The 15429-nt window shown below is 51.3% G+C and overlaps 4 protein-coding genes across 4 annotated transcripts; 3 read left to right on the forward strand and 1 right to left on the reverse strand.

Annotated features, from left to right (window-relative positions):
• Nucleotides 1-1102: 1102 nt before the first annotated feature.
• Nucleotides 1103-8417, forward strand: NCS54_00330800 (Hypothetical protein; the record flags this gene model as incomplete). The annotated part of the gene is made up of 4 exons (XM_053148887.1): nucleotides 1103-2023; nucleotides 2074-3384; nucleotides 4596-5631; nucleotides 5704-8417. 4 exons carry the CDS (start codon nucleotides 1103-1105, stop codon nucleotides 8415-8417), a joined length of 5982 nt encoding a protein of 1993 aa, XP_053004862.1.
• A 948-nt stretch (nucleotides 8418-9365) lies between these two features.
• On the forward strand, nucleotides 9366-10316 carry NCS54_00330900 (MYND-type zinc finger protein samB; the record flags this gene model as incomplete). Its single annotated transcript, XM_053148888.1, has 3 exons — nucleotides 9366-9416; nucleotides 9519-9844; nucleotides 9911-10316. The coding sequence occupies 3 exons, from the start codon at nucleotides 9366-9368 to the stop codon at nucleotides 10314-10316; spliced, it is 783 nt and encodes a 260-aa protein (XP_053004863.1).
• An 859-nt stretch (nucleotides 10317-11175) lies between these two features.
• NCS54_00331000 (HET domain-containing protein) lies at nucleotides 11176-12367 on the reverse strand (the record flags this gene model as incomplete). The annotated part of the gene is made up of 3 exons (XM_053148889.1): nucleotides 11176-11265; nucleotides 11316-11872; nucleotides 11929-12367. 3 exons carry the CDS (start codon nucleotides 12365-12367, stop codon nucleotides 11176-11178), a joined length of 1086 nt encoding a protein of 361 aa, XP_053004864.1.
• A 1207-nt stretch (nucleotides 12368-13574) lies between these two features.
• NCS54_00331100 (Hypothetical protein) lies at nucleotides 13575-15285 on the forward strand (the record flags this gene model as incomplete). Its single annotated transcript, XM_053148890.1, has 2 exons — nucleotides 13575-13838; nucleotides 13888-15285. 2 exons carry the CDS (start codon nucleotides 13575-13577, stop codon nucleotides 15283-15285), a joined length of 1662 nt encoding a protein of 553 aa, XP_053004865.1.
• Nucleotides 15286-15429: the final 144 nt, after the last annotated feature.

Here is a 15429-nt window from a genome sequence, read left to right on the forward strand (position 1 = left end):
CCGGTTACGGCGAAGATGTTGGCTTCATCCTCCTAGCTTTGTCGAATGGATGCTCACTTTTCGGTCGAATTCTTCCTGGATTTGCGGCTGATTTTTTAGGCCACTTCAATATCCTCATTGCCATGATCCTAGTAACGTCGATTTTCACTGCAGCTCTTTTCGTTCCCCTGAACGCGGGTTCCGCTGCCCCCCTCTACGCGTTTGCCTCACTGTGGGGGTTTTGCTCTGGATCCTAGCTTGCCATGATACCTGGTAAGTCCAGGATACTAATCCTGGGTGTGTATACTAACTCGGACCCAGTTTGCGTCAGCAAAACCTGCGAGCCAGCTGCGTACGGCAGATACTACGGTATGTTGTGTAGCTGATAAATGTTGGTCGATCCAAGTTCTGATGTGATTCCAGGGACAATGACTTTTTGCGTCAGCTTGGCAGCTCTGATGGCGGTCTCGGTGCCAGGTGAACTGTTGGACAGGTTTGGGCACAAAGCTGCGTCAAGTGTCTTTCTGTGCATTGTCCTCCTAGGAGGAGTGTCTCTCCATGTTGCGAGATTTTTCCTAATTAGGAGGCTTTTAGGACTGGGGACAGTGATTTAGGATACTTTAATATCTTAAGATCTCTATATATTATTCAGCCTTAGCCCTAATATTTAAACTAAAAGATTAATGCTCTTATATATTTTGCTTTTACCTTCTTAACTTGTCCTCTAATTATACCCTTACCCTTACCCTCTCAATATGTAACCCTATTTCTAGGCCCGTTAGTATAAAAATGACGACTGCATGTTCTGAGTCCTGAGGACCCAGCAAAGCTTCCAGAAATCCAGGATTCGCCTCCCTCTTTTGTCAGCCCGCATTTGATACATAGCTTTGGCTAATAGCCGTCAAGATTCGCATGCAGTGGCGGAGCCGTAACTTGATCTGCAAGGCATATTGCCTGAGTAATGGCAGCGTGGCAGTGCAAGGCTTTCTCGCCCGAATGCATAACCTACTACTCTCCATTGCAACTGGTTGCGTTTCATTCTTACAACCTTATTGCCTCCACTCCGGTGAACTCTTTTCGCTTTCTCTTGGCAGCCGAAATCAGGCTCTAGCTACCCATTGCAATGTCTACAGACCTCGTTCTCAGCCGAGGTTGTCGCCACAACGATTGGTGGTCCATGCCCCAGACCTCTGTTGAATTCTGCAGAAGCTGCGGATTTTCCCTCATCTATGCTGCCAGTCGCCCGTCTAAAGATGTCTACGCTGAAGTTCAGGTCCAACCTCGTCCACAAGACACATTCGATCCGGCGCGGGTCACACCGCCTGGTGCCCGCGGCTACCAGTACCAGCCTCTTGATCTCACAAGTGGGCGCCAGATTCGTGTTCTCGTGCTTAAGGCGGGAAGGCTCGAAGATCCTCTCCAGTGCGAATTGGAACATGTCAACCTGCAGCAGGGGCCCATCTACGAAGCGCTTTCGTACACCTGGGCCGACGACAAAGGTGATGACTCAATCAGCAGAGCAATACAATGCGGCTATGATGGTCAGTTCATCGGCATCACCAAGAACTGCGAGCTAGCTCTCTTGCGCCTTCGCAAACAAGATGTGGATCGTCGACTGTGGGTTGACGCCGTGTGCATTGGTCAGTCCAACATCCTGGAGCGGAATCACCAGGTCAAGAATATGATTGCCATTTTCCGAAGCGCAATTCGTGTTGTGGTCTTCTTGGGTGAAGGAAATCCTATTCTTGACCGACTAGTAGACTACATGAGCAATGACACTGGCGGCCAGTTACCACAGGTCACGGACTTTATCTCTTCGTTTCGAAGCCGGTGGTTTCATCGAGTGTGGGTACTACAGGAGGTTGCCGTGGCCAAAAGCATCTTGGTCATGTATGGAATGAAGCAAATGAGCTGGGTGGACCTAATTAGGCATGGAAATCTCTTCTTGCGACTCATGGCGGCTCGCAATCTCTCTTTGGTGCTGCCTCCAGTCATTTCTTACGGCCTACGACAGACGGAGGTGGGAGACCGCCGATTGAGAGGAGTAAGGTCCCCTAGAACTTGCCACTATCGGCCAAAGCTGACAGGCTGTAGCGCTCAGATCTCTTGTCCTTGTTGCAGGTCTCGCGGAACTGTGCCTGCAAGGATGCTCGAGACAAGGTGTATTCCATCCTGGGACTCTTACAAGAGGAGCCGGTGCTATCACTACAAGCGGATTATTCACCCTCCACCACAGCTGGCTGGGTGTTTCTGCAAGTTGCTGCCTGGCATGTCGATACCACCAAGACCTTGGAAATTCTCTCACAAGTGGACGGGACATCAGCATTAAACATGCCATCATGGGTTCCGGACTGGACGAGAAAATCTCCAAATGCTTTACCGCCACAATTCAAAGTGCCCCAAGAATTCTCTGCGCCTCGGATCAGGGCCTTAGATAACCAGACTCTACGTTCAACGGCCAGGCTTAGTTACCCCCTGGGGTGTGTACTCGAAGTTACTGGACGAAGGTATGGTACCGTCTGGACAGACAGGAAGATCTTTGGCAAAGCTCTGGTTCTTTCAGGCAGCGCCGGCAGAGCTACCGACAGCAACAAATCGGACCCGCACGTTCCTAGCCCGTCATCGATACACGACAATATTCACTGGCTACTTAACCCGTCTCAGAATCCGGGGACTCGGCGCTGCGACGGAAGGCTGGACTTCTGGGGTCGAATCCTTTCGTTATACCACGGTGCCACCCCTTCTAGTGACTTCAAGGCCGATGATACAGTTTTCCGCGCGGATATACCGCCAGCCTTTGGTGGATTCTGCTCGAACTGTTTCGAGATAGACCAGATGCACTGGCAAAGAATCAAGCGGGCTATGAAGCTAGACGTGAATCAGGCGACTGAGCAGGCAACCAAGCAAGCTATGGCTTCCTGGGATACAGCCAACTGGGTTAGCGAGAACACCATCAGTCAAACTACGAAGGACACGATAGAAAAGGTTTTGGAGCAAGCGACTAAGGCTGCAGCTGGGGAGGCGATCAGACAGGTTACGATAGACTCGAATTGGGTCACCTGGGCCAACAAGATGGCCATCAGTAAGTCCATCCATCAGTCCATCAAGGAAGCCATTAAGCGGGCCATGACTATGACCAACCAACCTTTTCCCGACCCGGCTATCCAGCAGGCTACCGACCAGCATGCTGAGGTGGTCGAAGAAGCCGTCAATCGGACTATCGAACAGGCCAACAAAAAGGTGACATGCTGTTGCATGTCTCAATCATCATCTCCGGGGCACTTTGACAAAGATGAGTTGGACAGCTTCATCACAAACATGAGCCAATACGGCATGGGCCGTAGGATATTCGGTACGGATCACTCGCTTGGCCTCGGCCCGACGGAACTTGAAGACTGGGATGAGGTATGGACCCTGGAAGGAGCTGCAGTTCCCTTCATACTCCGGCCTGTGGACAATCACTACAAACTTGTCGGCGCATGCTACATTCACCAAGCCAGCCAGACTACGGATAGATGCTCTATTTGCTCTCATCAAACCGTCAGGGGGAGAGCCACCCTACCAGCAACCACACAGCCAGGAACCACGCAACCAGCAGCCACTCGAACAGCGACAGGGACAACTACATTTGCATCCTCAGTGAGAGTAAGGCGTTCACTCGGAAGAAATTTCCTTGCGTCAGCCTCCCCAGATCCTGTAAGCGTTGTTATGGCGGCTGCAGAAGGGGCTCTTCATCCTTTTTCGATACCCATTTCGTCGGGTACCTTTTTAGAGGGGCGGACACTAGGGGGGTTTTCAACACCTCTCTCATCACCGTCCGTAGAGAGAGAAAGGCCTGTTACAACAACCGTCCTCCCAAGCTCGCAAGCAAAGATTAAGATCCGATGACAGTGATCGAACGCGCCGCCAGATGGAGAGTATGTATTGAGTACCTAGAATTGAGATAATTATTTGTATAAACCTTTGGACCAATTGTGCTTTCTGAAACCAATACCGGTATCTTCATTACTCCAGAGCTTGACGGAATACTTTCGCTGTGCCTTGACACGTCAATCGAGTATTGACGTGTCAAGCGAGTGTGTTGTAACTACCAAGTAGCGCCCTTGGCAAGTAAATATGCGAACCATTGGACTTTCTCCGAGCGGGTCATGCAAAAAGAGCCGGTTTGGGCTTGTGAAGAGGTGACATGACAGCTAAACGCTAGCAATTGACCTGTCAGAAGCTGAGCGAACCCCGCAAGCACTGGGCGGTGAGGCTCTCCCGTGGAGTGTTCGGGCAGCCAAGGAGTCCTGACACCTCGGCTCTTTACCTTGATCTGTGTACCCTGTCCTTATGAGTCATCTTCAAAACTATTAATCACATTGGGCTCTGATTGAACTCTGAAATGGGTACCATAACCTTGCTATTTCCCTTGCAGTCACCAAGACCTTCGTGCGCCTCTATCTTGTGCTTATCCATTCTCAACTCCCTCTTTTGTCTCTCATTAATTCACTTCTGAAGAATTTTTTTTTTGAAGCCTTGTCTCCGCCTGAGAGACAATTGTCATTATCAGCCACCCGAACTAAATGAATCTTCCCCGAAGCCTCGTTCACCGCCATATGCTCCAAATCGTCGAGTCTGCAACCACATACGTCCCGGTTCCTTGGATCAGAGAACAGCTTCTCCGACGCAAAGGTCTCCAGCTTCATCAGGTAGCTGGTATCTTCCACGATCAATCCATTCTCAACTCCTTCGCCATCGCTGAGACGCTCGTGGAGCAAGACCGATTTGATGAGGCAGAGGAAATCCTGCAAGCCATCATCCGGGGCCAACGGGCAGCTGCGGTACACGACAAAGCAATAGAGCTCCTTGGCTCCATCTACAAGACATGGTATCACCGACTATTTCTGGACGACGTTGTTGTGCTTCCCGACAATGCTGATGTCGAAGCAACGAGGATATTGGAATCCTTGATTTCTCTCCACCTCGAACTCTCAGATATGCCATCGGCGTCATGTCTGGACACTCTTGGCAGGGTGCTGGCTTGGGCGGGCCTGGACAAGGACGCCGAACAAGCTATGGCCTTCAAGATGCTGCTTCTCAGAATGAAGAGCGAAGAAGGGACAGAAGAGTCATTCGGATGCTGCGATATCTGCAGCCAGAACATGCCCTTGGAGGTGGCGTACTTCTGCCGCATGTGCGAGAGCATGAATGTGTGCCAACGCTGCTACGAGGCGAACCTTGGAAATGCGACCTGCAACCTGTCCAGCTGCTTTCCGCATCTCATCAAAGTGGCGCCTGAACAAACCACCGAAAACATTGCTGGGCGGATAAAGGCCTGGCTTCCTCCACTGTTGGATACTGTCCGTTCCTGGAACCTGGAAACAGGGACCGAGAAGGAAAGAATGTCTCCAAAACGACTCTTCTCGGCTGGCGACTTGCAGACAGCGGTGCGATTGTGCGACGATGTCGAAGCGGACGACCGTGATTTCATCAGTCTACTTTCGGTTCTTCACGCAGTCCTGATGCAGAGCGTCCAGACAGACGAGTTCAAGACACTGTTTCAGGCTCAGGAAGGTCCGAATGTACTTTCCACCATCGGGCTACTAGCCATGGTCAGCAACACGCGATCTGGACTTACTCTGAAGTATCAGGATGCATTTTGCGGTGATGGTAAGTAGTGACCCTGCCTCTACGCCCATGTCGGGAGTTCGTGTTAGGCAGACACTGACGCATATTCCGCAGGCTTTGATGAGTGGGATGTTCCCAGTCTACTCCCCGCAGAAGCCGAAAATCTCGACTTGGAAGATAGCGAGATGGCGGACGAATACGGACAGTCTCTCGCTCAAGTGGCTTCCCGCGTGATCCAGTTGGCACGCCCGAAACACAGCAAATCGCTCGAGATGACCAAAGACATCCGAGACGGCAACTCAGGCGCCGAGAAAGGGACAGCCCTACAGAAGAGGCGTGCTATTCCACAACAACTCTACGGCGCTTTGGATCTCTACTCAAATCCCGATGCAATCCGTCTGGTTGAACTGCTTCCTGGGACGGGCAAGGATCCTATTCGATGCAATTTGCGCATCGAATCCCGGGCCGATGAGCAACTCTCGTACCAGGCGTTGTCGTATGTCTGGGGCAATCCAAAGCCAGAGGAACTCGTCAACATCGAACTTGGTGGTCAGTCGGCGCCTGCCACGCCCAATCTTTACACTGCGCTCTCATATCTACGTCTCGCATCGGCGTCAAGACTCCTCTGGATTGACGCTCTATGCATCAACCAGGCAAATATCGAAGAGAGGAATGCACAGGTTTCCAAGATGGCTACGATCTACCAGAGAGCTTCTGCTGTTCTGATATTTCTCGGCGAGGAGGAGAGCAACAAGAAGCGCAGCGAGAATCTATCCTACGCTGACTTGTTTACATTCCTCAACAGAGAGGTGGACATTTATGGTATCCACGAAGATGAAGATTACGACAAAAAGGAACAAGAACAGCGACGGTTCAGGCAGGCGCTCCAGGAGACAGGCGTTCGGAAGGTTTCCTTGCTCCGGACCTTCTATCATCTTTGTTCCAGAGAATGGTGGAATCGCCTCTGGATCTTGCAGGAGTACGCCATCGCTTCGACGGATCCTATCTTCATGCTTGGGACCTGGCAAACAAGCGGAAGTGCTCTGCTGAGAGACATGGACATGCTTGCGAACGAACATCGAAGAGCGTTCAGACAGGAAGAAACACGGATCCTACTCTACAACTCTATGCCTTACTATCCCATGGCGCAGGCGTCGGGTGTGCTCAACTGCCGTCCAGCTAGGACTGACGGCTTCGAGTACAAGTCTTGGCTGTATCCGCTGCTTCTCTCAACCCATTCTTGGTGCATGGACCGCCGCGATATCATTTATGGGCGCCACGCTCTGATGCATCCTGTGTTACAACAACTCCTTGGGCCGGACTACAGCCTCACCACAGAGGAGCTTTACGAAAAGGTGGCCATTTGGCTTCTCATGTTTGAGAGAGGCGTCAGCATGTTTTGGGACTTCCCGGTACGTCTGTCGCCCGATTTACCGTCGTGGGTTCCCGACTTCTCCAAGCCACGACAAATGTCCGACGTGGATATCAAATGGGAAGTATACGAAGAGAAACTCTGTTTCGATCCCTATCCGACCATCTACAATGGCGAAATGGCCCTCTACGGCCGTCCTATCGATACCATCAAGGAGGTTTTCCGGTTACGCCCACAATCAGAAGACTTTAGGGCCGACCTGGTTCGAAGGCTCTGGTTCTTGGACATTGGCCTGGCGACTCTCGGTCCTCGCTACCCGTTGTGGAAGCGACATTTCTTATCTGCAAAGCTCCCCGGGATGTACGCTGAGCAGCCTTTGCACGCATGGTGTACGAGTGCAGAATCCAGCCGGGACACCAGCTCCTCAGCATTCTTCTTCGACAGTGTAACCATGAAGATGTTGGAAGAGGTCATCCACAGTGTTGTCAGCCCTGTGAAAGAAAAGGTGGACAGAGAGAAGGCCATTGCAGATTGTATGGCGCCCATCATGGGCAAGACAGGCAAGATATCACCCGCCTTTGAGAGGGCTCGCGATAGCCTCAAACGGCTCTCTCTGAAGCTGGGCTCCATCAAGGCGTTTCTCTTGAACACTGATGCTACTCGCCCCGACTTTCTCGGAGCGGCATTCTTCGACTTTGACCGTTTAGCCGAGAGCCTGAAGTGTCTACGCACGCCATCGTTGGACGAGCCGACTGGCATAGATGCCCCTCAGCGCAGGTTTGTCAAGGCCATACTTGAGAGAGTACGAGTAGGCATACAGAGTAGCAGCACCAGGCCTCGCAACGGAGACGGAGGCATGAAAAACATCCACACCAAGGACACCGCCAGTCCCTTCCCCGGACTTCCGCTACCGGACTATGGGGTCATTCAAAGCTGGGTCGAGAATGATACTGCATTCGCAGAAGAAGTGGAGCTTATTTCTACCCTGCTCCTTCAGATTGCATGCAGAGCCAAGGAGAACGACTGTGACATGTTCCAAGATACATTCAATGCGCTGGAACAAATCACGATACTCGACTTCCTCGAGGACACAAAGCTGAAGGATTGGGTTGCTACCTTCAACAAACTCAGGCAACAGTACTCAAGTCGTTCCAGTGTTCGGACGAGTGTAGTTCGCTCTGAGGGTGCCCGGTTGTTTGAAGATCGGACATTTTTTGTCACAAATTCAGGCTTGGTCGGCGTGTCAGGGAATGGCACCGAGGGTGTTGCTGTCGGCGATGAGGTCATCATGTTGGACGCCGCACCCATGCCCATGGTTCTTCGAGGTGGGAAGGGCAGTGGAAAGACACAGCACGAAATTGTCGGATACGCTCATGTGCGGGGACTGGAGCCGTCCAAGGTTTTGGACCTGCCTGAGCAGTGGTGGCCAGACCTGCGGCTATTCAAGATTGTGTAGACATCAAGTCAGAGAGCAGAGCCGAAAACTCTTCAAGATAGTAAAAATTTGCAATATCAAGGAGGTGGTATGTGACACGCTGACAGGGAAAAGCCAGACATCGTGCAAGCCAACCCCGAGTTAGCACGATGGTGAATGCTCTCGAAGAACCACAAACCAAGCTCCTGTGAAGTTTGAATCACCACAACCGCACCGTAGCTTAGAAGGAGCTCATTGAGATAAAAACGGATTTAACAAGGTCAAATGAAACTGCCATGTGAAACACTCGATCCAAAATTATTGCCCGTGTTGTTCAGTGTAGAGGTATGGATGGCGGTGCATGTGATTCCACATGATTCCGACCACCTTTATTTCAACCTCTCCAAACAGCTCTTTGGTCCTTTCTTTCTACTTCGCCAGCTTCACAAAACTCATCAGGCTGGACGTCTAACAATCTAATCCGGAACTGGGCTCAAGCCAAACATCGGTTAGTGAAATTAGCAACTGTTAAAAAGTACTTATTTCCCAGCAGGAATTCTACATGACCACTAGTCTCTCTCATCCGACACGAACAATGCCCTTGTGCTCGGTCCCTTAGCAGCCGGTTAGAGTTAGATCTCCCCGCCCATCACCCTCCCTCACAGTCCATCATCAGGAGGCCAAGTTCCTGCTTTGAATTCTTCTTTATGCATCACAAGGAAACCTGTGCTAGGCAACATAACAAACGCTTCAAGTGACCCGAGCAGTTTCAAAGGTCCAGTCGGTCCCCTGCGCCATCGCTGCCCGCAATGTACAGCGACAGGCCCTGAACTCCACCGATGCAGCACCTGTCGCGGGGTCCGATACTGTAGCCACGAGCACCAGGTGGCCGACCGTTCACAGCACAAATCTGCCTGCAACAAAATAAAGAAAGCACGAGTCAGGCTCGCCGAAGAAGAAGACCTCGTCCGCAATGCCACACCGAATTTCATGACCCCCGCCAACACCTTTGAGACGCATATCGGCCGCTTCTATGGCCTCGTGAGCACCCGTGATTACATGAGCCATCGATTAGCTCTAGCGAGTCGTCTACGGGAGCTTGGTACGCTTGACGGCGTTCGCGAAGCCCTCTAACATATGCAGGGTATGCTGAGGCTATGCCGGAGCGATAACATAGGGCTACGGGACATTATGCCGACCATGATGCTACGGCTGGATCTCGACCAGGAGTACTATGATTTTGTCAAGTGGTGGGCGACGTGTGGCCCAGATGGACATTACGACTGGGGCGATATGACCCTACCTCATCTCGATATTCACGGGGCCGATGCCTTTGAAGATATAGATTTCCTCGAGCAATATTCAGCGTTGAACCACATTATTGCTATTCTACTGCTAAAACTAAAGCTGCTCGTTGATATTCGTCACCTCAAGATAACGCACAAAATCCTTGCCCTACGCCACGTCCCGCATGACCTCTAGCAGTCAATCGAACTCCTGGCGGTCCGCAGTCCACTCTCACACAAACTTCAAAGAGAATCCTCCGAGTCGCTCCTCAGAACAGAGGCGAAGCTCTTGAACCAGGCCCGCCAGCTCAGTGACGCCCTAATTAGAGCCAACGACAGCTTCATGTACTACCTCTTCGACCCAGACGAAGCACTCTGTGCTAGACCAGAAGCATACACATTCGGCTCATGGGAAGAAATGGCCCTTGCGATGCAGAACTCATACGCCGCATGGTGGGAGACGGAAGGCGTGCTAGACCTGCTAAACGAAGCACGAGCGAGTGCGGCGCGAGCCTCAGGCCGTGACATTGACATCACGACAGCACAGAAGTCAGATAGCCGGGAAGCGGAAGAGATGTTGGTGGATATAAGCGTTAATCGGATTTGGCAACACCTCGATGACGTAGTCGAGAACGCCTCATACCTAGGTCCCTAGTCTGAGCGGCCTTCTGAGCGACGTATACGTGAGAGAAAGGACTTTTGGGCGCGATATATGCCAAAGAACATAGAATTTGTCGCTTGATGAGTGTGTGGGCAGTGGTGATAAAGATTAGACAGCGTTTTCTTCAGTGGAGAAGGGAGTTGAGACGATACATTGCACTCTTCGTTCTACTCTGTCTTCTTCATGTGTAGCTAGTCCAAGTGTTTCTCGTGTGACAACTTCGGCCTGACAGCTTGATAGTATTTATAGCTGTAATTGAATTAGGTAGCTATGATGACGTGTGCAGTGTCCTGTCTTTGGACGAGAGGTGTGGAATGCTCCCTAGGATATCATAGTTATACTATTCGTGTTTTAACTTTTCTTATGAAGGGAAGAAGAGCTTCCGCTCTTAGTATGAAAGATCAAACTTATGGAGTCCATAAATCACAAGTCCACTCCGCCTCCATCAGATATTGAATCTGTTGATGGAGTTAAGCTCAGATGGCAATAGATGCTTTCAGGCCACAACTTTTCCATTTTAGCTGATACATCGCCCAGAGTACCCAAGTTGACGACTTCCCTCCACTCATTGCCCAAAATCCGATAGTTCTCGTGACTAGCTGCCGGTTCCAGGTCGGCTACAAGCGGATATCCGCCGTCGGCGAGACTAAGAAGACAACTACTGCGGTCATCGTCGTAGATGACTTTGACTTTAAATGTAGGGTGGTAATGACTCCGACTCTCATACCTGACAAGAGCCAACCTCTCCTCTCCGGGTGCCCAAGGACCGAAATATATCGTTGTGTGGTCAACGGTTGAGAAAGTCGCATGTGGGTACAGTTCTGAAGGTAGATAGCCGGCCTCATTCAGTTCTTTAGCCACGAATAGGGTATACTGGCGCCGATTTCTCTCTACTTCGACTGAGGAGCTTTTGGAAAGATATAGTTGTCTCGTCGTGGCTTGGCTGAGCCAATTATGAGACATGAAGACGGGCATGCTGCAGGGGTCTCGCACAAGAATGTCCTCATCATCCCCAGTGCCATCTGCGTAGAATAACGGAATGGACATGACCAGCCCGTGCCTCTGTCCCCTTGTGGCATCAAAGAAGGCGTACTGAACTCCATTTTGGACAGTCATCACGGGGAGCCGAATCTGGACTCCAAGATTTGTCACCGTGTAGTGAGACTTGTGCCCAATGCTTATAGGCACGATATCGCCGCACCCAGCAAAGTCCAAGGGGGAGGTGGCGAAAATTCCACCATGCGTCGGTCCCCTGTCGAAGCCCCATGAGAAGATAGTGTGGTCATAGCTCTGACTGATAATTTCCTCCTGCAGCCGAATGAATGCACGCTTGCCCCCTTCGCCATACAGAAGAGGCATGTTGATACCAAAGATGCCAAGCAAAGAGTATGCTATGTCCTCGGAGCGCGTAGTCTCACGCTCAGCGGCCCACGACATCTTCTCAGCCACGCTGACGCTACCCACATCCACCTCATGCTGGAGGGCAGCGACCGATATGCTGGTGATGTTTGAGAGCTCTTGAGACAGGTCATCATCGCGCCCTGGCTTCTCTGAAGGACAGGCGGTCCGAAGTCTTTGGACGGCTTCTTCCAGGCGTACTTCTGACCAATGCTTATCCACGAGGAATCAAAGAACCTGACATATCCAGGCGCCAGGAGTTCTTGTAGAGTCCATCCCCGCGTGAACCAGCGGCTCTCACTGAAAGAATCGTCATCGTTACCCGGATGGACGTCGCTGAGGTAGACGTAACAGACGGTGGAGTCACCATACCACTTGTACATGGAGTTGATGGCTTCGGATAGCTCAGCGCTGCTGGCCTTGTCGATGCAAAATGTGTCGACCCACACATACGTAAGATCGTCCTGGAGGGCTTGCTTACAGCAGCCAACTGTCTTTTCGAGTCTGGGGTCGTCCCAGGACAGAGTTGAGAACTCTTGAAAGGAGACTTCATCTTTGGTCCATGTGTGAGAGAGGATTGCATAAGGGGGAATGTCATTATCGTAGAATTGTTCCAGCTGGAAGGTATTTGCATTGAGTAGCCTCATGGCTAACACGGCTGGTAACTTGTCATAGCAACGCGACTTTTTACCGCGGTAAGTCGCCACAACACGGAGGGTACCTGAATTTGCAGTCCGTGCCTAATACGGTCACGTGTTTTGTTGTCTCTTTTCTCCATGCCTAGGTACTCTACAGTCTGGACCTTTCAACATAATGAGATCTCTTTAAAGCCTTGCACGGTAACATTTGTCCCCGTGCTATTTATCATACAGAGTGTCACTCATTCAGTAGCACTTGAGGAAGGACTTGACACTAAAAGTCGGTGTCTCAGTGAGCCACCTGAGTAGTCCTGCGTATTCAGTTAACCAGACAGTGGCGAGTATTAGGGTTGAAAACACCCCTGATTGCTAATAGAACCTTTGTCTACTTAAAGATAGTCATGAGACCTCTTTAATTACTTATGAAGGGGATGGCCTTCACCTTGTTGTCGTTTCCTTGATCAGCCAGTTCCCAATTGAACCCTACCCTATAGAGTTATCTTATCAATCAATGTGGCTTCCGCCTGCTGAGCCACGTTTAGAGTACAGGCTCAGTACAACGCGAAAAGGACGCGACACGACATCGCGTCGCGGTCAAGGAGTTGACTTGATGCAATTTCGCGACGCAGCCAATGTAACGCGTCTGAATGAGCTAACAAACCTTAATGCGACCCCAACCTCAATTAAATAATGCAGTGTACTTTGTACTTGCACTTCAAAAAAGCCCGGCTGCGAAAGTCAAGTAAACAATGAGAAAAAAGGGTAAGGATACCACGAGAGGAAAAGGCGCTGAACAATATGTTGGATTTGTTATTCCTCGGTAAACTCAGAGAGGTATTATTATTACTTTCTAAAGAGGTCCCAGACTGAAGGAAGTGTCATTCTCAACGCTAGGGGCTTGACGCTGCACGCCAGCCTTCACAGTATGCCGTTTGACGTCAGTCGCACTCAACGAATGTCACCTTTGCTTATACCATTGACACGAAATGTCTGCTTCGCGTCTTATTTACAAGGCCCGGTCCGTAACTTTCCTAGTTGCGTCTTGTCCCTTATCTTGTGGTTGTGTACTGCTCTCCTGCTCTCCTTTTCCTTAAACCAACGTCAGGCTCCTGGTACAGACCGTATTGCAATTCTGTCGCGACGTTTTGTCTAGTACAACTCCCCCCTCTGCCATCCATTGCTCCCTCTGCTTTGGGCCGTCACCCGGCAACGCATCATGTTCTATTCTGAGTCCCTGCTCCAGAAGAGCGGGCCACTTGCTCGCATATGGCTTTCCGCCAACCTCCAACGCAAGCTTTCAAAGAAGCATGTGCTCCAATCGAACTTAGCCGATAGTATAGCGATCATGATCACACCGAGCCAGGCACCTATGGCTCTCCGTTTGAGCAGTCAGCTACTACTTGGAGCTGTTCGCATCTACCAACGTAAGGCACGATACTTGCTGGATGATTGTGACGATACTTGGATTATGATGCAGATGGTATTTGTAATCCCTTACTCCGTCTTAGTACATGTGTTGACATTCCTAGACCTTCCGACCAAGCCTAGACCATGATCTGCCCATCAGTCTTCAACATCCCGACCCCGAAGCCCTTACAATCCCCAATGAGGTGATACCTTATAACGGCTTCGAACTCGCCCCTCCCCCGGACGCAAACTGGCTCCTGTCTCAGATTGGGGATGTTGGCGTGGTCCCGGTCAGCCCCAAGCGCCGGGCTACGTTACGCGACATCACCCTACCAGAGATTTTGACCCCGAGTCAATATACTGGGATGTATGAAGAAGCTGTGGTGCCTACGGAGGGTGTGGATCTCGAGCTTGACTTCGGTATCGAGATTGGTCGAGAAGCACCAGCCCCTCGTCCGTTTGAGGAGGAAATGGTGAGCGAGCTGGAACCAAGGCCAGCCGAGAAGGAGGGCCCTGAAATCGAGCCAACCTTCGAGGAAGGACTTGGCGAACTCCCGATAGGGGCCGAAGAGGAATTTGAGTTCCACCCAGCCGATATCACTGCCCCCCCAATCCCCGAATCCCCGTTATCTGAGATTAGCGAAGAGCTTGTTCAGCGGATTGAGGAGGAGATTCCCGCGCTTCGCCTGTCTGAACCCCACGAGCCTGAGGAGGAGCGCCCACTATTGCGACGACCCGAGCAACGTCTCAGGAGACGGAGGATTATGGCGCCAGATGAGGAGATTACCCTCTCGAGCCGCCAAATCCAGGACCAGCAGACGAACCACGAGGCAATCACCAGACCCACGAGATTCTATCCTCGAGACCCGCTCCTAGGCGCCTTGATAGGCATGCAGGCATCCGGTGGCTTTGTCTCTTCTATTATGATGGAAGGACGAAGTGCTGCGTGGGCCCCTGAGCTCCGAGGAGTCCTTTCCTTTGATGCCGTTCAAGAAGCAAGACAGCTGGCACGGAAGCGTCCGGCTAGGGAAATTGAAGTCAAAGTTGAACCAGAGCAAAGAGTCTCCAAGTCACCACGGCTGGAAATTGCCGAGGAGCCAGCATTCGAGTTTGGAGAGGGTATTGCGGAGCCAAGCGTCGTTGGTGGAGAAACCATGATGGAGATTCCGGCCTTTGAAGCCAGTCCTCCTCCCCCTAGCATCCCTGCTGAGCGACTCCCAATCCCGATGACCACCGAACATGCTGTCTACACTTTGCGAGATCAGTTCGGCCCCGAGGCTGCGATCAGCTCCGAGGTTCGGGAAAGTACTTCTGTCATCTTCCAAGACTTTGTCCCTGAGCAACAAGCCACCAAGGCCGAGGCAACAAAAATCTTCTTTGAGTGTCTGGTGCTTGCTACCAAGGGCGCAATTAAGCTTGAGCAGGGGCCAGGGCTGGGAGATCCTATCCAGGTATGGGCAAGGGAGAGCCTTTGGGGAGACTTTGCTGAGACGGACACGGGTGGCGAGATGGTGCAATAGCAGATCAAGCTCTAGAGTTGTAATTTTGACTTTGCTGAAATGTCCAAAAGAGGCCATCACTATCAGTCACTATATAAGAATACAGCCATCAACAAATGGCTATCTTAAGATCCGAGAACGTAAAACACCGTGATCAACCCACTG

This window comes from Fusarium falciforme, chromosome 2 (genome assembly GCF_026873545.1).
Source record: "Fusarium falciforme chromosome 2, complete sequence".
Classification (NCBI taxonomy): domain Eukaryota; kingdom Fungi; phylum Ascomycota; class Sordariomycetes; order Hypocreales; family Nectriaceae; genus Fusarium; species Fusarium falciforme.